At 40.3% G+C, this 22,169-nt stretch overlaps 3 protein-coding genes and 1 long non-coding RNA gene across 7 annotated transcripts in view; 2 read left to right on the top strand and 2 right to left on the bottom strand.

Annotated features, from left to right (window-relative positions):
- adamts10 (ADAM metallopeptidase with thrombospondin type 1 motif, 10) overlaps window positions 1-2,678 on the bottom strand; it is a 32,816-nt gene extending 30,138 nt beyond the window's left edge. Inside the window, exon 1 of the mRNA XM_028404738.1 lies at window positions 2,583-2,678. The gene's annotated coding sequence lies outside the window, so the exon portion shown is untranslated. The remainder of the gene's footprint in view (window positions 1-2,582) is intronic.
- Window positions 2,679-5,149: 2,471 nt separating this feature from the next.
- On the top strand, window positions 5,150-15,444 carry zap70 (zeta chain of T cell receptor associated protein kinase 70). Of its 4 annotated transcripts, none has more exons than XM_028403631.1 (13): window positions 5,150-5,242; window positions 9,658-10,122; window positions 11,123-11,283; window positions 11,378-11,516; window positions 11,589-11,670; window positions 11,780-11,802; window positions 11,884-11,923; window positions 12,655-12,865; window positions 12,970-13,176; window positions 13,577-13,769; window positions 14,356-14,496; window positions 14,577-14,689; window positions 14,960-15,444. In XM_028403631.1, exons 2-13 carry the CDS (start codon window positions 9,718-9,720, stop codon window positions 15,081-15,083), a joined length of 1,839 nt encoding a protein of 612 aa, XP_028259432.1. In that variant the 5' UTR covers window positions 5,150-5,242; window positions 9,658-9,717; the 3' UTR covers window positions 15,084-15,444. The 4 variants fall into 4 exon arrangements, with proteins under 4 accessions (XP_028259432.1, XP_028259434.1, XP_028259433.1 ...); XM_028403633.1 differs by having other exon boundaries at window positions 5,164-5,231; window positions 9,657-10,122; XM_028403632.1 differs by lacking the exon at window positions 5,150-5,242 and adding an exon at window positions 9,386-9,502.
- On the bottom strand, window positions 13,045-17,342 carry LOC114434408 (uncharacterized). The gene is made up of 3 exons (XR_003670493.1): window positions 17,154-17,342; window positions 14,015-14,063; window positions 13,045-13,162 (listed from the first exon to the last, which is right to left on the bottom strand). It is a non-coding gene; the product is annotated as an uncharacterized LOC114434408 (long non-coding RNA).
- On the top strand, window positions 16,442-20,492 carry mob3a (MOB kinase activator 3A). Its single transcript, XM_028403636.1, has 4 exons — window positions 16,442-16,658; window positions 17,589-18,158; window positions 19,043-19,245; window positions 20,083-20,492. The coding sequence occupies exons 2-4, from the start codon at window positions 17,741-17,743 to the stop codon at window positions 20,110-20,112; spliced, it is 651 nt and encodes a 216-aa protein (XP_028259437.1). The 5' UTR covers window positions 16,442-16,658; window positions 17,589-17,740; the 3' UTR covers window positions 20,113-20,492.
- The last annotated feature ends 1,677 nt before the right edge of the window (window positions 20,493-22,169 follow it).

Raw genomic sequence — 22,169 nt, 5'->3', positions numbered from 1 at the left:
AATGAAAGAAAGACAGCAGAGTGTAAGCTATTCAATCCAGCTGGGAGAGCCATTCCTGAGTGTTAATACCCGACAGTGAGTGTGGAGGAATGAGCTGAAAGAGTTTCATTTCCAGCAGGTACAGTAAAAAGAGAACTTGCCTAAAAAACACTGAGGGGTCTTTGTACTGTTGCAACTTCCCTCATATGTGGAACAACTAAAAGTCTTTCTCTCTTCCCCTCCCTCCGGCTTTCTCCCAGTCATTTCCTGCACAAGCCAAAACTCCCCTCCATTTTCATTACTCCTTCTTCTGCTCCCGCGCTCGATTTATTGTGGGGTTATTAAACTTGCAGCTTGATATCAAGTGCTTTTCATTACCACTAACTCTCCTCTTGTTTATTTAAACCAGAGAATGAGGGGAAAGAAAGGACCCCCCCAGTGCCGTCCCTTGGTGCTTTTTAAGCAAAGCTGCTTAGAAAGATTTGTGGACAGCCTTCACAAAAACCATGCAAGCACACATCTGCCCTGGTAAATTATGACTCCATTATAAACTGCAAGGAAATGCAGCTAAAATTAAGAGTGAGCTGTCTCGCCGAGGTGATGGCGTTGTACATCTTCTTCGCTCTGTTGTGCAAAACTTTCCCCCTCTGGGCTGTATCACTTTTGCAAAAATAAAAAACGTATGTTTGTCAGCAGGCCAAGTGAGCACATACACTGACTCTCTGCTCTTGTGTTTTGCTTGGATAAATATCCAGCATATAGCTGCAATCGCAGCCAAGAGGGGAGAATGGTCCGAGCTGCAGACAGGCCACACAACTTCCAGTGCTATCAGAGTTTGCAAAGGAGACAAAAAAGAGGGGAGAAGAAAGGGGGTCGTTGTTTAACAAGAGAAAAGTTGGACCGCTCGGGATAATTAGGTGGGAATTTAAGGGTGGGCCAAATTTGCAATGTAATCAAGCCAGTGGACCCAGGAGCATTCTGACAACATCATTTTTTTCATCCTGTTGTCTACTAGCATTCACTGACTGGAGCTTTTCATGTGGTGTATGGGATGTACAGTAATATATTACTTTTTCTTTTAAATACTGGAGCTAACTGTGGCGTCCTTGTCTTTAACTGTTGCCAGGGAGAGCAGAGCTATCCGAAAACTAGCACACTAATCAGAGCCATATGACCGGCTCAAAGTAAAGTCTGTGTGGAGTGAACAGATGCTAAGTGTCCCTCAGCTTAGCTTCAAGTCTAGCACTCACCCTCTCTCTCTCTCGCACATACACACTGTCTCCACTTTGATCAGGGAGTAGCCCATGAATCAGCTTTAGGTTGAGTTTATTATTTCATTAAACTGCCAGCGCGGCTTCTCTTTTCTAATAAGACCAGGAGGCTGTGGGATCAAATGGCTCGTAAGACAAATGTCACAAGTCAAATGGACCATTTCAGTCTGCCTCAGCAGCAGCAATTGAACAAAAAAAAGAGAGTACACAAGCAGATCTCTACATGAAACCCTGAACAGGTGATAGCAAGAAAGAACTGGGAGACATAAAACTAAAGTACACTCTCTGAAAGAGAAAGAAAGAGGCAGGCATTCCTTTCTCGTTTTCCCCCAAATAAACAGTGTGCAGATGAAAAGTAGGAACATAAACAGGCCAGAGAATCTCGGATGTGCTCCCCTCACTTTGACAATGTGCCTCTCGAGTCTGAAACAATATTTAGTGAGAGAGAGAGAGAGAGAGAGCTGACTCGTCATGAAGTGAGTCAGCCAGCAGCAGCACAGGGAACAGAGCAGCACACAGATGACAGTGAAAGGTTTTCTATCCTATTCAGTTTTTGATTCAGAGCTGCCACCAACCTGAGACACCACCTCACTGTTTGTTCGTTTTCTTGTGATGTCACAGCAGATTAAATATGATATTCAGTCAATTTGTTATCAGCGTCAGTTCTTGTGTTAAAGTCTAATTTAACCAAAATTCAGACCCTAATGTAATTTAAAACTCAAGCCCAGGTTCTAAGGGTTGATGCATGTCTTCCATGTGTGCTGCTGTGTGTGTGTGTGTGTGTCCTTATATGCTCAGTATGGCATATAGAAATGATGGACAGAGTGATGGCTCATTATAAGGAATCCAACATGTCTGCATGACATGCACTATGAGCTGAGAGGTACAGACTTCTGCAAAGAAAATTAAAGCTCATTACTGCTCACCTATGAGTGCTCTGAAACTGAAGCAGGATTACTGCTGCAGTTTGCTCCCCCAGCCGGTGAACAACACAATGCCACCCTTCACTTACTGTATGATGTCTGCTGACGGCCACATCATCCCTTCACACACACTCACACACACACACTCACACACACACACACACACACACACACACCGGCTGCCCTGTCATGCGCCTGGAGTACAAAAACTACAGCTATGCACGTTCTGATCTTTTGACTCACATAATGAAAAAACTCCAAAGACTGAATAAACGCGACCTTCAGAGTGTGTGCATGAATATTTCTGGAGGAAGGAGTGGAAGAGTTGAGAACAGCATCATGTCATGGCCATTTTCTTCCAGAGCTGTGCATGAAAACGCAGAGAGTTTGTCCGGGCTCTCTCACCTACCTTCCCGTGTCCCCTGTGCAGAAGTTTCCGCTGTGAGTCTGTCCTCTGTCCTCTGTCCTCTGCAGAGGAGCGGAGAGGAGGCGGCGCCGGCGGCTGAACCGGAGAGGCGAGCTGCAGCGTGAGGTCAAGTTACCCGCTGTGCAGAATCACACATCCGGAAGGAACCTTTCAAAATAAAGGTCGTGACATGAACTATACAGCTGTACCTGAAATGTGTGTTTTCTGTCAGTGACATGGATTTACCTTCTTTATTGTTGCAGACTGTGTATGATGCAGCCCGATTCTATGAGCCTGAGTCTAATTACAGGCTATAATAATAGAAAGATGAGATTTACTCCTTATTTTATCCTATAATGTGTTCATCACTGATGCAAAACACAAAATAAACATCTTTGGATATGTGTAACATAACATAAAGTAATTAATTTCTGCTCCAACCATTATTTAAAAAAGCTGCAGCATGCTTAACCCAGTATACAGTATGTACACTGGAGACACAATGTTTGAGCAACTAAGTTCACAAAGGTTTTTATGGATTGTACATTGTTTATAGAGTGGATCTTGAGATTTACATTCATTCACCCACATGTTACAACATACATTTGCATAATGTAAGACTGCATGTATCAGACATCCTATGAGGGGTCTTGCGTTAGCTGTTCAAGATTATAAAGGCCTGACTGACAGCCCTGGCCTTGGTTCATGCTTTTATTTTGCAAGAATCCATTTTCCCGTGCTGATTGTTTTTGTCTAATTGGAGATAACTTGATTATTCAGCAGAATCCTGCTGACTGGCTGCCAGATCTGCGACTCCAAGGAAGCAGCTGCGTTGGTGCTGTTGGTGTGTGTGTGTGTGTGTGTGCGTGTGTGCGTGTGTGTGGGGTCGGGGGTCACGCTCCCTGTCATTTACTGCACAGGTGCTGGAGTACTGTAAGTTTGTTATTCTCTAGTTAGTCAGGGAGCCTGTTTTATCACTGTAATTCAACATATGTCATGTATGTGTATGTTACAGTCCATCACATATATTATCTTGTGTACAATTTGGCAGAGACATCTTTCCTTATGTTAGCACATCGCCCCTTTAATAGTACTCTCACACAGCTGTTAGCTACCAGCGCGCTAGCAGTTTCGCTTGCCTCAACGAGTGCAAACAGTACTAAGCAAGTAGCTTACAATTTAAATAATCTCGCTAACACAACTTTAGTTTGCTAATTTATATGTTATGTAGCCTGTAAAACGCGTAAAATGAATCATTGAACGTTTAAGGCACATCATCAGTAATGTGCTTAGCCTACTTTTACACCAAGCTAGCTTGCTGTTCCCTTGTTTACAATCTTTATGCTAAGCTAACGGGTTAGCTAGCTGCTAACTGTCTCTTGGCTCAAGTTTTAATGTGCAGACTTCTCAAATACACTGCTGAAAACATAAAGGGAACACTTACACACCTAAATCAGCCTGTCTAGTTAGGAAGCAACACTGACTGGGAATCAATTTCAGCTGCTGTTGTGCAAATGGAACAGACAACAGGTGGAAATGAGAGGCAGTTATCAAGACAACCCCTATAAAAGAGAGGTTCTGCAGGTGCTGACCACAGACCATTTCTCTGTTCTCATCCTTTCTGTGTGAGGTTTGCTCATTTTAGCATTTTGTGCTCACACCCCTAGAGGCGGTGTCTCCAACGTCTCCCGTATGAGGGCAACAACCCAGCAGCAGGACCGCTACCTCCTCCTTTGTGCAAGGAGGAACAGGAGGACCACTGCCAGAGCCCTGCAACCAGACCTCCAGCAGGTCATTAATATGCATGTTTCTGCTCAAACTGTCAGAAACAGACTCCATGAGGGTGGTATGAGGGCCCAAAATCCACAAGTGGGGCTTGTGCTTACAGCCCAAGTTGATTGGCATTTGCTAGAGAACACCAAGATTGGCAGATTTGTTATTGGCGCCCTGAGCTCTTCATGGATGAGAGCAGGTTCACACTGAGCACATGTGGCTATGGACTGGCCAGTCAAGCAAATCTGGGACATCATGTCATCACATTATCATGTGAAATCCCTCAGAAGAACATCTGCCTCCTCATCAGGAACATGCCCAGGTGTTGTAGGGAGGTCACCCAGGCACATGGAGGCCACACACACTACTGGGCCTCATTCTGACTTCCACTCAAGTAGGATAAGTAGGTAATGTGATTTTCCACTTTCATTTTGAGTATGGTTCCAAATCCAGACCTCCATAGGTTAATAATTTTGATTTACATTGATCGTTTTTATGTTATTTTGTTCTCAACATATTCCACTATGTGATGAATGACGATTTTCAACTGCAGTATTTTATTTATTGTGATCTAGGAGGTGTTATTTTAGTGTTCCCTTTTTTTGAGCAGTGTGATACTCAGTCATTTAACAGTTTCTCTGACTTGTATGTTCAGTTTGTAATAGTTTGGGGAGATTTAAAGCGCTCAGAGGAGCCTTATATGTGGCAGTGAAACTGAATTCAGAGCACTGTAGGCTTTTTACCGTTGTATGTGGGTTTGTGTGTGTGTGTGTGTCTGTGTGTGTTTCATTGTCACTAACCCCCACTGCTCCACAGCACCATAAACTGCTGTCTGATCAACAGATATATGTTTTGTCTCTGAAGCAACAACTTCGCAACAAGTACAGCAGGTATGATTTGTACTGGATTATACATATATATGGAATAGTTGGATATAAATTATACAGAAAAATATAGAATATGGTTTGAATTCTAATTTCTCCCTTAATGCCACATGCTCGAGATTACAAATGGTTGACAGTGTGATAGCAGCATTAGGCCATCAGTCTGCACTTTACTTTTTTTTATTCATTCCAAAGTGGCTCTGTTGATGAACATGTGTAATATTTGTGTTTTTATCATAGACAAAATGCTGAACTTTTTTTAAAATTTAGTTTTCTTGACTGTGTCTGAGCAGTAAAAAAAAAACAGTGTGTGCACCACAGTCGGGTTGAGGCATTGTTGCATTGTAGAAAAGCAGCCATTACATGTGCAAAAATATAAATAGCTGCGTTCATTGTGCCTTGGAATAGAAAACCAAATATGGGTAACACACCCAAGATGTCCGTGTTTGTGCGTCTTTTATCGCTTGTAACTTTTCTTCAAATTACTGGATGTATTTTTGGTGCTGGATTGAGACATATCTGCAATATATTCCAGCCACAGCTGGAGGTACTGGCTGGTTTTTTGTAGAAAACATACTCATTGATTCACAGTAGACTGTACACAATTGGAAATTACATTCAGCCTAGGTGTAGGCACGATTTTTTCAAAGGTTTTATAACAATGAAAACTATTGTGTGTGTGTGTGCGATGTGCATTTTTTAGATAGATAGATAGATATCTATAGAAGATAATGACATGCTGCTAAAATGGCACATAACCTTATTTTTATGTGCAGAATTCAATCACTCGGGGTTCATTTTGTTTTGGAATAACATGTCCTGAATAGAGAAACATGTGCAAACTGTTTATTTAAATGTCAATTGTTTCCACCAGGTTAGGAAATTAAGGAACCCTAATCTAATATGCAGATCAGCTTCTCATCCAGGTCCACCCACACACTGAGATGTTTATAAATCATCACTGGAAAAATAAATGTATGAGTGTTAAAAGGAGACATCACCCGTTGGTAGATGCCCACACAGTCTCACACGTTGATGTATGTATAGAGGAATGCTTTTGTGTTACACAGCCTTGAACTAACTTCCTGATATCAAAACAAAAATAATCATGACCTAAAAAGTTAAATAGTTATCTGTGGAATGTTCTTGATTTAATATGAACCACGTAATCGACTGAAAACACAGCCGGCATTAGTCAGACAAGCAAATCAAATCAGACCACTGACCTCATCATGGTGTGTTTATGTACATTTATGATTAGGACGACTGAAAAGGCTGAAATGTTGTTAGTGTTTATTCTCGGCCTGATCGTGCCTCGCCGACAGACGTATTTCAGTGTTACTATATGCAGTAATATTATAAATATGTTGGTTTTACAAGGTTGGCTAAACAATGGTTTCAGAATAAAATATCCCAATAAAGTAGTGGATGAATCTTGATGAGTGATTGATTGATGATCACCATGAAGTTGTCATTTTTGACATTTAATTTATCGTCTCAAACACCCTAACCCTAACAGTTTAGTGCTATGGTTCATGACATTTACGTGGACCTCGTGCTAATGAGCACTTGCTGAACTAAGTGAGTATGTGATTGTGAGCATGTGAATGTGCTGTCACTGGCATATAGCTGCTGAACCTTTGAGTTGCAGCAGTAAGTTCTATTCATTATTTGCTATTTATGTTGTAACAGTTGTGAGTAAAGTGTTGAATATTTGAAAATGTCGCCTTGGTAAATGTTGTTTATGACATTCCTATCCTCTACGCTTTCTTGTAATTGTTCTGTTTTAGCATGCTAACATGCTTAACATAGCTTGGGAAGGATTGTGAGCCCACTAAACATCCGCATGGCCACTTTGGATTGTGAGCATGTTGGCATGTGGTTGTTAGCATTTGGCTGCTGCTGTTGAACTTTAAATTGTGGCTTCTGGGTTATTGTCTCAGAGGTCGGTATTCTTGGTTTATAGTTTCAACATAGCCTGTTGTAAAAAAAAAAAAAAAAAAAAAGAGAGACTGTTAGTTAACGGCATTCCTTTTGAGCATGCTAACATGCTAAACTAAGAGTGTAAACATACTTATCTGCATATTTCCATGGTGATCAGCGATGGAGTGCCTTTTAGCTCACATACATCCTCCATTATTAGTTGACAATAATCCTCCCATGCACGTCATCTTCAGCTTGTTGTTGAGAGTTCAGCATTATTAAAAGCAATGAGGGAAATTATAATAGCTTCTGTGTTTGGTTTAACTTTGGATATTTTTGTGCTTGACAAACCCTCTCCATCACTGACAACATGATTGATAACCTGAAGCTGGAATTCTCTCCAAAATAGAAAACGTTCACCAAATGACAAACACAATCAGGTTTTTGCTTTGTATTTCATTACATTTCCTCTCCTGCCAGACACATATCCACCTCCCTGCTCTGTACTAAAGCAGCAGGTCTGTAGGTTTTGGCATATGTGTCACATGAACTCTTCCACTTGTTGAAAACACAGTGACTCATAGGACTTTTTTTTTCCGCTGCTCACGGGGTCACTGTCTGCAGATTCTGCAACACCTCATTTACGAAAGTAGTTTATGCACATTACAAAGATTTATTCAGTGCACATAGGTAACTATCTTTTAGTAACAGTAAGACAGATACCACACAAAGCTGTGCGTAAAGGGTGTCATGTGTCACCTCCTCTCTCTCCACTTGTGTGGTTCATGATGCACAGAAAAAGCATAAATGTTAGATTAAAAAAAGCAGAGGCTTAGCGTCTGCTGTTGTTGGAAGTTGTAAAGTTATGTTAGAAGTCTGACAGTGTTTTGGAAGAAATGGCAGCAGTGTGGCCAATGTGCTCGTCATGATGTGTTAAAACTGGTGTTAAATTCCTCTTTCAGTGTGTGAAAGTAAAAGCAAAGATATTAATGATCATTGTAATGATCCATTTTTATTCTCTTTACTGAAGTGCAGAACTACAGATGAGTACAACACAATGTCATTGTTACTGTGCATTTTGTGGTTTCAGTGTGTTGTTCCATGGCTCATATCGTAGTGTTGATAGAGGACCGCCTACTTTTGTCCTAACCCAAACCATGTTGTTGTAACCATTGTGCTCCATTTAATAGCACAAAACGACATAAAACAAACATATCACATAAAATATCTCCAAAGCAGGGCGCTATTTCTGCTACATATGATTCCACCGTAACACAAACCTGTCAGTTTAAACCACAGTTATAGTTAAAACAGTTGATTTCCCAGCTAGAGGTCTAAGGTTGAATCAAAATCACAATCACATTTAATCTCATGTTCTTAAAATATACTGCAGAAATATCACTTTAGACACAAGAATTGAGAAGAGGTGATACGTCCGTCTAGCGGAGTGTCCGTTTGTCCACATTGAAGGGTCTGCCTGTCTCTGTTGTGGTGCGATGGTGTTCAAGCCACAGTGGAGGGCTGCTTCATGTGGCAGCTATGTGTTGGTACTCGGTTGTCCACTGTGGACATCTCTGGTGCGTTGCCAGGAAGCTGAGGTTTTTGTCATGATTTCAGGTAGTGTTGAGAAAAAAGCGGTGGTTTTTAGGTGAAAGCTGCACTTTTTTGAGTCAGCCGTTCTAATCGCTGGAAACTGACTACATCAGTGTTACTGTACCTGATGGCCCGTCTGCTCTTTCTCCACAGTTTATCATAAAATCTGACATAATAGTTTTTTTTTTGTTTCCTGTTTTTGTGAGCTGATATGTGTGACGTTTTATGATCATTCTCAATTTCCCTTCTAACCCTGAAACAGCCTGCTGTCACACAAACTGTTCCAGACTGCAGTGAAAACCTGCTTGATTCTTATCTGTATGTTGTCACCTGTGACGATACTTGGGTCACATCAGATTCCTGACACACACAACTAGTTGTACACACAGTTGTTGTTGTTGTGACAGTTTTCTTGGATAAACTGTCCCATAATTTTTTTTTCACTCTCATGAAGGGAAAATGTACAAACGTGAGCTTGTGAAGCAGAAGGAATGCTCTAGAACCAGACAGCACCTGTTCAACGGAAGAGCGGCGTGCTGGAGAAAGGAGGCTGTGAGGGCGGACTGCGACTTCCTGTTGTGGCTTTTTTACCAGTTTGTTAATCTGCAAGCTTCATGCAATCTTAAAGTGTGGGTGCCTCATACTGAATGTCTCATCCAGACTCCACAGCATAAGGCTGACGGTCCTGAAAAACTGTTCAGTGTGCTGTTAGCGTGGCACGGCTAGGAGGTGGTTGGATTTGGAGCTCTGGTTGTCTACAGCTTTTTTTTTGTAATTTGACAAATGAAATTGATTGATTGATTGGTTGGTTGATTGAGCAGACAGTGGAGGACCTCCACACTGAAAAGGTCAGAGATCACAGACTGAATCTGAATCTGAAAGCATCCCTTTCTGTCTCTCTCTAGTTTCCTTCCATTACCTCTATCCAGGAGGTCAGACCAGGTCCGCATCACCCAGGTCTCACCATGTCCATTGACCCAGCGAACGAGCTGCCTTTCTTCTATGGCAGCATCAGTCGCGCGGAGGCAGAGCAACACCTGAAGCTGGCCGGGATGGCCGACGGCCTCTTCTTGCTGCGGCAGTGTCTCCGCAGCCTCGGAGGCTATGTTCTGTCTATCGTGTGGAACCTTGAGTTTCACCATTACTCCGTAGAGAAGCAGCTCAACGGGACGTTCTGCATCACAGGAGGGAAGCCTCACTGTGGGCCTGCAGAACTCTGTGAGTTTTACAGCAAAGACCCCGACGGGCTAGTCTGCACCCTTAGGAAACCATGTTTGCGCTCCCCGGACATGTCAATAAAGCCCGGCGTATTCGACAACCTGAGAGAGAACATGCTGAGGGAGTACGTGAAGCAGACCTGGAACCTGGAGGTGAGGCTGGGCACTGATGAAGAGGGCAATATTTTTAACTTAAATACTTTTCAACAGAATGGAAAGTTTTTCAATATTATACAATATTATACTGCCAGAATTGCTGAAGTAAATTATTTTTGGGCTGTTTTTCTGTCATTTAATAATTAAATTTCACTATATTTACACATGGAAAAAGAGAAGAGTTGTCAGATGTGCAGTTCAGTGAATATAGCATATTTTAATTGGCAACATCTGCATTCCACAAAATGGTTGAAAGTAGAACCTGCAAAAAAGTATTTCAGCGATGTTTGTCATAATTTTGGTGTACTGATCCTTTAATTGGCAAATGGTTTTGCTGATAGGGTGTTCATAGAATCATTTAAGAGCAGCAAGAATTTCTGTCACATCTGAATAAGACAACATATTTTCCAACATTAAGGTGAGACCTGAACAAAAGTGCCACAAAGCGTTTGTATGGGGACATTTTTCTTCAGACTCTGGTCCCTTTGATGGAAACACAAGTAAGAAAAAAAATCCCTGCCCAGAAAAAAACACAAAAAACAAGTTTCTTTGCTTTGGTGTGAACAGATTGTAACATGTGAAAAATGAGACATTCTCCAACGTTGTCATTGGCGTAGAAGAGACTGTGAGACTTTCAATGAGACGGCACTGTGGTAGTGATAACAAATAAGTAAGCTAAGCTAAGCTTAGACTTAACATAGCATCACTAATAATCTGACTTTTTCTTTATAATTTTGTCATATACTAATACATGACATTAACAACAGTGAACATTTGATCAGTGTCCAGGATCAAACAACATTTGCTTCCTGCTGCAACCATGACTAGTGGGCTCCAGTTAAACAACCAAACTAGCTCCATGGTGTACACTCCATGGCACCTCTGAGCTCCACACCTTCCACCCTATGTGGGTGAGGAAAGGCAGAAAGAAGAGCTATGGTTGCAAACTGTGATAAGACCTTCTGTAATGTATGGTGATGTTTTTATTTCTGTTCAGGGAGAAGCCATGGAGCAGGCCATCATCAGCCAAGCTCCTCAGCTCGAGAAGCTGATCGCAACCACGGCCCATGAGAAGATGCCATGGTATCATGGTAAAGTCAGCCGCCATGAAGGCGAGAGGCGGCTTTACTCCGGAGCACAACCAGACGGCAAGTTTCTGTAAGTGGTGTTCTTTTTTTTATTCCACCCTCTGTCCAACTGCTTCTGAAAATGTGTAGCCAAAGGATTCAGTGCATTTTTATTATTTTGTCAGAGTGAGAGACAGAGATGAGTCTGGCACATTTGCTCTCTCTATGGTGTACGGAAAAACAGTGTACCACTATCAGATCCTCCAGGACAAGTCAGGGAAATTCTCCATGCCAGAAGGAACAAAGTTCGACACAATCTGGCAGGTAGGACCTCCTTCACAGTTCCTCTTTTCTTTCATTCTTTTGCTTGAGTTAAATCTTTCTGTCTATGTTCAGCTGGTTGAGTACCTGAAGATGAAGCCTGATGGCCTGGTAACTGTTCTCGGAGAGGCGTGCGTTAACAGCAAAGCTGCTGAAAGTACTGAACCTCTTTACTTTTTTCCATCACATCCACATTATAATTTTGTTTCATCACATTTTCTGGTGGCATTATTGCTCTAACACTGATGTATCTTGTAACATTTTAGAGACTCCCAGTCTTCCTGCCACGGTAAGCATCCACCGTTTCCTGCTCAGGTCACCAGAGTGTATAATTCATTCTCTAACGTTCCCTTTAATGTGATTCTCTCAGAGGCGGACTGGTGCAAACGGATACACACCGCCACCTCGAGGTCAGTTACACACAGTGCAGCAGATTAATGAACAGTTAAACTCACACACACAAAGCCAAGACCACATACCACAGCATGTTCGACCCTAATCAGCTGGCGGTTTCTCAAGTAAAAAAAGTACATATATTAACCAAAGTAACAGCAAAACTTTTATTAGTATTAAATAATTCTCTCTCTTCCTTTTCTTTTTATCAGTGTATTAATGATAAGTAGTTTATGTTATTAAATTCATTAGTTTGATTGCTGCAATTTTCTTTTACAAATGTATTCTCCACCCAGTGATTACAGTGATTATTTTGTGTACAATATGTCAATTTGAAAATGTAAGTACATCAAAATACATAAAAAATAAGATAAAGATGTTAAATAAACCTACGTGTAAAAAGAATTAATGCACATGCCTGCGCCAATTTACAGTTTACATCAATGACTGTGCAGACTCATATGATTATAATAATATAACATATAGTGAAAGATTTTGTTGAAAATATTGCATATTATTATATACTATGATCACTTTGACCTTCAACATTTGTTTACCAAACTGTAATCTTTGAGTGGATATAATATTTAATAAATCCATTAAAAACTATTTTAAAAATAGACATCAACTAAAACTTACTGTAATGCTAATCTTTAAGCACAAAACTAATATAGGATTAAAAACGTTTGCTAGTTTTATTTATTTATTTATATTATTACCACATGTGGTTTCTACCTTGCCATTCCAGCCTTTGGAGCGGTCTCAAAGCCAGCCACAGCTACAGTTGTGCCTGACAACCGTGATGTTCTTCCCATGGACTGTGCCGGATTCAACCCGTATCACAACCCAAACGATATCAAGAAGTTCAACATAAAGAGAGACCAGCTGCTGATGGACGAGGTGGAGCTGGGCTCCGGGAACTTCGGCTGCGTCAAGAAGGGAGTTCTCAAGGCAGATTCGTGAGGACTTAAACATTATACATCAGAAGCTGGGTTAAAGTTATACACCGGCATTGATTTGTAGCTTTACTGCAGTGATCAAAATGTTTTATCTCTCGTTTCAGGGGTCATATAGATGTTGCCGTCAAAGTGCTGAAGAGCGAAAACGAGAAGCTGGTGAAGGAGGAGATGATGAGGGAGGCAGAGATCATGCACCAGCTGGATAACCCCTTCATTGTCCGCATGCTTGGCCTGTGCAACGCTGAGCACCTGATGCTGGTCATGGAGATGGCCTCTGCTGGACCGCTTAACAGATTCCTCTCAGGCAAAAAGTGAGTACATGTTGACAGAAAAATACATGTAAGGTGACTGATAGCACAGCGGGAGCCCATCTCAGAAAAACAAGCACATGTCTTTCTGAGCACTGCAGCAGTTTTTTCTTTAAAAACTTACATATAAATATTCATTTTACTTTACTTTGAGGGTCACATGACAACAATCAGAATTTGTCCTGCATAGTAAAACACACATAATGTCAGAAGCACTGCCTTTACACACACAAAATGTCATCAGGCAGTGCCTGCTGCAGGGTAGACTCAGGAACATTAGCAGGCTCAGATTGGTCTGATAAGTATTTAGACAGTATTCAGTATGAAGATAGCTATTTACATCAAATCATGACAAATAGTAATGTGTCTCATGAAAACCCTCTCTGTGCTTTTGTCCCTGCAGAGATACCGTGTCTGTGGAGAACATTGTCAACCTGATGCACCAGGTGTCAATGGGAATGAAGTATCTGGAGGAGAAGAACTTTGTGCACAGAGATTTAGCAGCTCGTAATGTTCTGCTGGTCAATCAACAATTCGCCAAAATCAGTGACTTTGGGCTCTCCAAGGCGCTGGGAGCAGATGACAACTATTACAAAGTAAGATTAAGATTCACTTAATTTATTAACACAGTGTTTCTAAAACTGTCTACAAGACAAAGGCACATAAAGGGGGGGGGGTGTAGAGGTTATCAGAGAGCACAAATAGATAATAATAATTGATTACTACTCTGAGAAGTGCTGACACCTCGCTGCACAAATCAGCATTATCAACCTCAAACTGTTACCTGCTGTGTTTGAACTAAAGTCAGCACACATTGATTTTCCTCAACCAGTTTACTGACCTACATCTGGTGGGAATGTAGCATCAGAAGGTCCCAGGAATCCCTGATTCTAAATAAACAACAAACAGAGGATGCTTAAAAACACAAACTTACGCTGAGCAACAAGCTCCGATCAGAAATATAACATGTCTAAATGAAATAAAAAAGACCTACTCAGCCACAGAAAGAATGACTCATTATTAATTATTATTCATATAAACACGTTTACCTGCTGTGTATTATTTTGTGTTTTACTACATCTAAAATTTGACAGAAGTAAATATCAAAACTTTCATTCTGGTTGTCATTGTATGGACCCACTGACATGCTTCTTGTTTGTCGTCCCTTTTTTTGTTAACCAGGCTCGTACTGCAGGTAAATGGCCGCTGAAGTGGTACGCTCCAGAATGTATAAACTTCCACAAATTCTCCAGTAAAAGTGACGTGTGGAGTTTTGGCGTCACCATGTGGGAGGCCTTTTCCTATGGCGGGAAGCCTTACAAGGTAAAGTGTGTGTTTTTTTTATCAGAACGGATTGATCACAAAATCCACACAACTGACAGGTTTTTTTTTTTGTTGTGCAGAAAATGAAAGGACCGGAAGTGATACGCTTCATTGCAAGTGGGAGCCGCATGGAGTGTCCAGCAGCATGTCCAGAGCGAATGTACACACTGATGAAAGAGTGCTGGACATACGAGTAAGTCAATATTTACCTAATGTTTACATCATAGGACAATTATTGTCTGTAATTACATACTATTATAGCATTATAGTATTTATATTGATCAAAACATTTGATCAATTGTATGGAATGAGCTGATTCATCTGTAAAAGGTCAAATGTCAAATTTATTTAATTCCATGTGTGTTTCCTCCGTCAACAGTGCGCTGTTTTGTTTTGCGTCATGTTATTTTGCCTTACATTAGTCACAACCTTTAAAATGACCGTTTCCTCCTCTCTCCACCAGACACGAGAATCGTCCTGACTTCAAGAAGGTCGAGGAGTCAATGAGATCTTACCATTATTCCATTTCCAACAAGGCTAAGCCTGAGGAAACCGCCACCGCTCCTGCTGCTGAGCCTACCATGTAGACAAGGACATTCTGTCCCAGCGCTGCACAATGCTCCCTTTCAACTGACCATTAAACAACCAAGACAAAGAGCGTTTTATAAGCAGCGCACACTGAACAGCTTTGACTACAGTGCGGATATACAGCTACACAGGCCTCAGTGACAATACAAGTGCATTTGTAAATTGGACTTCAGTGTGTCAAGCATTTAAGGAGGAGTTCTGCGTCTGTGTGTCGTGGTTTGAATGTTAACTATCTTCACAATGATGAATGATCTAATTTTATATTCTGGTATTTTGAACATGTATGGGTATTTCACTGTCTGTCATCTTTTAAGAGCAATTTATTGTTTTTAAAGCCAAATAAAAAAGAAAGGAAAAGGTTATTTGAGTTAATAATACATATATATATTGCTGATCACACCTAATATTGAAAGTTCATAGTCCTGTCACAGTTCCTTGACATGCCACACTGTAAATATAATCCGCATTAGTGAACCACGCTGTGCAAAGCTCACAGATAATACCGAATTAAAACCCAAAAATCTGAGCACCACCCCTGCATTAGAAATACTTGTGTAAAGACAGCAAACTTGACAGAACTTTTTTAGAGTAATGCAGCCATTTATGATGCATTTATGTCTTTTAAGATAATAAATAAGCTATAGTCTAATGTGACATGCATTACAGTAGATTTACAGTCCACAGGATGTCTTTGTGTCAACATGATGTTATGTTATTCATTATGACTGTTATAAAATAAATGAGGTTAGTTAGTCTGGCCCCTGCTTCTCTGTATCAGAGGAAGTGCTTTTGAGCTGCCAGGCACCACTGAAGACCACACAGGAAGTTCAGGCATTAGTCTTCAAAATAACAGTACTAATTTTTCAAACGCTCACATGAAGCAGTAGTAGATGTGGAGATGCTTTGATCAATGATATTATGAACGTCACAACACTGAAATCAAGGTATGAGTGAGAAAATGTAACCAAATAGTCAATCATGTGGATATGATACGTTATCACAATAATTAAAGTAACCTTTTAATTAGAGTTAATATATTATTGAAAAATTGTTCAATATTTTTTTTAAATTCTAAAGCTACCAAGCACAGATGGCTATGATTTGGAAAAGGATAGGTGTATGTGAGAGCTGGTGGCTTGCTAACTTACAGAGGATAAATATCATTTGATGTCAGTAGTATGTGCACTAAAGGTGGTGTACCCTAAATTTGAACACAAACATTGTATGTGTACCATGTGTGAGCAGATTATTCATCAAAACATAAGACAGGCATATATAACTTATTTTGTTTTCATATTAGTTTTGCATTAAATGATTATTATTTTGAAGGTCCCTACCGGATGTTGTCACTGTTGCCTGCGGCTTGACGCTGGTATACTTTTCGTTCCGTAGGGAGGAGTCAGACATTAGTTTCTTTATTAAAGTGACATGTTTATTGAATTAACTGTAATTCTACAACATATAACGAAGCGTGTATCCATAATGTAGTCCGTGTATGTTGTCCAGGTAAAGCTATCGATCAGTAATCGGTTAATTTTCGGTAAACGATCGAAGGAAACAGGAAGGCGGAACAAGTAAGTTCGGGAAAGTGGCTTTCAACTGTGCGATTTCGTCACCGTTTGAACAGCCGCCTGAGACAATTGCAGTCTTTAGACGACTTTAATTAATATGTGGTGTCAATTAAGTGTTAATAACGTATGTTTATCGCGGTTTGTGTGGTGTTTTTAGCGGCTTCACAGAGCAACAAGTCCGGCCGATTTAGCTAGTCGCGTCACGAATAAACTTCGAACTGTCGTCATGTGCCCCGCTGTTTAATCTCTTGGTTTTATCTTGAAAAAATGTGCTAAAAACGGTATAAAGTGCGACTTATTATGAGGAAGATTACGCGTATGTCTGTCGTGCCGCTCTAAATAAACAGATAAATGTCATGTTAGGTTGTTAAGTGGCGGTTTGGCTGAGTTTTATTATCATTCCGCAAATTCTTGGTGTCGCGGCGGCGTTAGTGTCTGAAATAGGAAATGAGTCAGAGGCACCATGTTTCATCTTTAACGTTAAAGACTGTAGTTTACCTGTCAGCGATGTTTACTGCACCCAGGTAATAATGGGTCAAGTTGGTGAATGGTCCTTTATATTGTTGACAAACTTTTTAAAGAACTATTAGTTTAAAGACTCATGTCTCCGCCTCAAAAAGGTGTATGAGGTCATCCATGCGTGAAAAAGCTGGAATAAACATGTAATTGTGCAATTTCCCAACAAATCCTGTGTATTATTGTTTATCATGCTTGAAAGGTTGTAATTATTCTTTTTATTCTCATACTAGACTATTTTATAATTGATTAATTAATTGACATACGCTGAGCCAACAACAAAAGATTGAGGTTGAATATTTTGTCGTCAAATTGTGCCACAACAAAAGGTTTGACAGAAACTATGCACCTCATTGTAAATGCATGTTTATTAACCAATTTCTTTCCTTTTTATGTCTCTCTTTCTATCATATGCAGGATCAAAGACAGTCCAGATAAATACCAGATACAGAGTCTATAAGCAAAACTCTGCACTGGTTGTTTGCACAACCTTTTGACTGCCTCCATTTCAACAGTAAATAATTCACCAGAAGCATTCAAACAAATCGTCTGCCATCACCATCCCCATCATGTCCCTGGCCCTGAAACAAGTCTTCAACAAAGACAGGACATTCCGGCCCAAGCGTAAGTTCGAGCCTGGAACACAGCGTTTCGAACTGCACAAGAAGGCCCAGGCGTCTCTGAATGCAGGCCTGGACCTGAAGCAGGCCGTGCAGCTGCCCCACGGTGAGGACCTCAACGACTGGGTGGCTGTCCACGTCGTCGACTTCTTCAACCGTATCAACCTCATCTATGGCACCATCAGTGACTCATGCACCGATCAAACCTGCCCTGTTATGTCAGGCGGGCCCAAGTACGAATATCGCTGGCAAGATGAGCACAAATACAAGAGGCCGACTGCTCTGTCAGCCCCCAAATACATGAGCCTGCTCATGGACTGGATCGAGGTACAAATCAACAATGAGAATATCTTCCCCACCAATGTCGGTAAGTGCAGAGCAGGTTCAGGTGGCTTTTTTCCTGATGCCTTTAGGTCATTCTAGTATACAAAAAGCCTCCACCCATCCACAGACAGACCCCTTAATGAAAAAATGTAATAGATGAAGGTGTCTAATTTAATGTTAACTTTGAGTAAAAAGCAGTTAAATTTTCAGTTAATGATAATAATAAACAAAAAGAAGCAGACTCTCACAGGGGATGCTGCAATTGTGATTTTCATCAGCTCACATGCTGGTTAACAAAATTAAAAGCTGTATAAATATGTGTACTGCACATATAATATGCAGATAAAATTCTTCAGTGTAAAAGGCATCAAAAATCTGAAGCCTGCAAGGCCTCATATATTAGATTACCTGCAGGGTTGAACATTGCAGACATTACAGGCTTAGTTAATCTGAGGCAGTGGCATTCTCGGTTTTATATTATCTGTGTTTATCCCCGTGTATGCCCCGTGTCGCAGCACAGCAGCTGACTAACTACAGAAACATCCAAGCAATGGATTTAGAAATGGGTCATACAACGTACAGTGGGCTATGAATAGAAGTAACCTCTGACGCACTCGTCCTTTGGAAAAGATTCCTGAAATATTATTGAATTAGGCAAAGCAAAACAGCATATTAAGAATAATCACTTGGTTAGAGTGGAGGCTTATCCCATAGACCAAGTCATGTTGGTTTTCCATTCATGCACAAGGTGACCCTGGCTGCATCCTTTAGCCAGCTGGTGTCCAACCCCAAGGGCCCAAAAGGGACATTGCAAAGTTGACCTCATTTTTGTCACATTAGTATTTTATAATGTGTCTTCTTCATGTACAGTAAAAGGTCATCATGGGTTGACCACTGTCTTCTATTTCCTAACTGCTTGACTCCTAGGTACTCCCTTCCCTAAGACCTTCATGCAGGTGGCTAAGAAGATTTTGTCTCGTCTGTTCCGGGTGTTTGTTCACGTCTACATCCACCACTTCGACCGTGTGAGCCAGATGGGTGCTGAGGCTCATGTTAACACCTGCTACAAGCATTTTTATTACTTTGTCACTGAGTTCAACCTCACGGACCACAAAGAACTGGAGCCTCTGGTGAGTCAAACTGAAAACAGGAAGCTGGGGATGAAAACATGTATGTATTTAAATATGCAGTCAGAGCTACAGTATTTAGTTATGATTATTTGACATTTCAGGTTAGAGCATATTGGTCACTAAGTTTTTTCTTGTATGGTTCATTTTTAATGCACAGATTACCATGTATGTTTTTCTGTGTGGTAAGGTGGGTCAGCACACAACTGAGGGTTCATTACATAGATACAGAAAATATACATTAACTTAACTCAAGTTACTGACGGCAAGAGCTACAAAATATGCAATATGTAAGCTGGGGTACTGTTCGAACTGTTTGGATTAAAAAAAACTACTGAGGTTCAGACCTATGTATGACAGTACTGGAGTCCTCTAATGCTTACACTTTTTTACAAAGACACATTTATATTTGCATCTTTAAACTAAGCATATGAGATTTCTTTGAATGTGTATTATCCCTATTTTTAAAAAGGCACACTCCTTTATATTGCATCAGCCTAATTTAGCCCTGACTGACTTGATGATTGTATTGATAGTGTGCTGATTGCTAATCGATTGTGAGGGAGCTGTCTGTATATGACGCGTTGATGTTCATGTCTCGCGCTGTGGAAGTAGGTCTGCCTGACATGAAGCTTAATTTATGAACTTTGTGACCTTCTTTTTTTGCATCCAGTGCCTAAGGTCAGATGACTAGCGTTGCACTAATTTGCTCTGCTCTTCAGGTTTTACTGTCAAAAATCTGTGTTGCCCTTTACCTCGTAAGATCACAGCTGCTTAGTTTTAACTGTGGTCACATTTAGTGCTACATTCTCATTACGCTCGTGGTTTTCCTGTCCACAGAAAGAAATGACCTCTCGGATGTGCCACTGAGGGACCTGTGGACATGCTGGATGATCACATCCGTCCATCTCGAAGACTGCACCAGAGACCGAAAAAGAGCAAAGATATTCAGAGTCTATTTTTTTATTTAAGTACTGTAATCTATTATAGCCACATACTGTAGGTTTTTAACCAAGAACCTTATCATGTGAGGCGTTCTGTTCCTTTTTGAAAGTCATTTTATCAGAGCACAGTATTAAGAGGTGTATGTTTGTGTTGATGTTTTTTTCTATTTTATTTGAATCTACAGTCATTCCAGGACAATCTTTATTTTCTCTCGTCTTAAAGTGATCTAAAAATTAGTACGATTTCTTACTGTACTTTATGTCTATTAATGTTGTTACATTAAACTGATTCTCTATCCTCTATCATATTTGGTAATCAATAATTAAGTATTTAGAAACCTAAGCAGTTATTTACTGTATTTTAAATACCAGTGTAGGGATTTGTAGAAATGAGCTGAAGACAATAATGGCCTGCTGTGACTGGGACCTCATCAGGGCTGTGTTATTTTACACTTTGGACCTGGAGCCACCAGGCAGGTTCTCAGATGTCAAACCTGCAGGTGTTTGTTGCCGGTATTCTTGGCAGCAGAAGGTCACACGAGACTCCAACCTCACATGACAAAAAACTCTGCTTGCAGCACATGTTTATATAAATGGCCACTTGGTGGCGTCACAAAACCTGCCAGAGCTAAGAAAGCAATTTTGTCCTGCAGTTACTGTTGTAGCTCTTATGAAATCTCCCCATGCCCCATTTATAACCATGTAGAGGGGAAGCAGAGTCCTGATTCGGGGTTAATGATGAATAAAGCTGGTTATGTAAGAAGCGGGTCGGACTGTACTGTGATGAATACAGAGGGAGGTTTTGTTGTGAATGAACCTGGCTTTGCATGATTGGGTCAACAGCAGTGTGGAACAGGGTAGGCTGGTTGGATTTAGTGGCAGTTACAATAAGTCATAAAGGAGGAGTTCTGTAAATAATAGGCAGCAGTCACACAATGAACCCGCCAAAGAAAACAAAGTGGCCTTTTAATGGTCGGCACCATGTGACACATAGTGTACATTAACACAGGAGGACGTAACAGCATTTTCAAAGCTCCTGAGGTTTGAGGTTTTTGTGACATTCTTTAAATTGGATGAATAACTAATACACATATTTTAGTATTATGCTCTTGCCAATGCAGATGTAGACTTCATTATGGATTAATGTGCACTTTAATACATAATTTAGTCCACAACTGCAATATGTATTAATGTGCGCTATAATAAAAAATCACTCACAGCATATAATATAATCCTTTAAAGATGAACTCTATTTTATTTTTTGAGTTTGAGTTGAGTTTCTTCAATTTTCTAACAAACTGCTAGAATTAGACATTTTTACATTAACAGATCAGTTTGGACAGATTCAGTGCCTGTGAGTTCATGACAAATAACAACAAAATCACAATTATAAATGCACATAAATTCATTGACCAGACACTGAAATGTTGTGGAAGGGAAGAAGTGGCACAGTGGTACTGAGATAAGTGAATGAAGTGTTACTTTCCTCCTCTGATTTGTATCAGCATGCAGGAATGGAAAAAAATGTGTTACTTGAAAAATAAAAATAAATCAGTGTGAAGATGTTCACAGGTGAAAAAAACACTTGAACATCTTGTTCTGCAGATGTAGATGGTCGTTTGGAATGCTCTATATGAACTTGATGAGAAAAACAAAAACAAGGAACTATGACACAGTTTGGATTTGTGAAATATTTTTTACCCTTTGGACCATTTTTTGTTGTTACATTCAAATGAAACAAGCAAAAATGTTAAAAATTGTTTTCTCCAATATGTCTAAGTAAAGGTTTGGAATGCTTGATAGCAGATGTAGAAGTACTTGAACCTGTACTTAACACACTTAATACTTAAGTAGTGTCAGTTTACTTGGGTTTTCATGTCATCCAAACTTCATATGTATCCACCAAATGTATCATTTCCACTTTCTCCTCCTGCAGACATGCTAAACTTTTTTCCACTAAATATCTAAATATCAGTTTTAAGA

Source organism: Parambassis ranga, chromosome 4 (assembly GCF_900634625.1).
Source record: "Parambassis ranga chromosome 4, fParRan2.1, whole genome shotgun sequence".
In the NCBI taxonomy this organism is placed as follows: Eukaryota; Metazoa; Chordata; class Actinopteri; family Ambassidae; genus Parambassis; species Parambassis ranga.
This window is presented reverse-complemented; position numbering and strand designations above follow the sequence as displayed.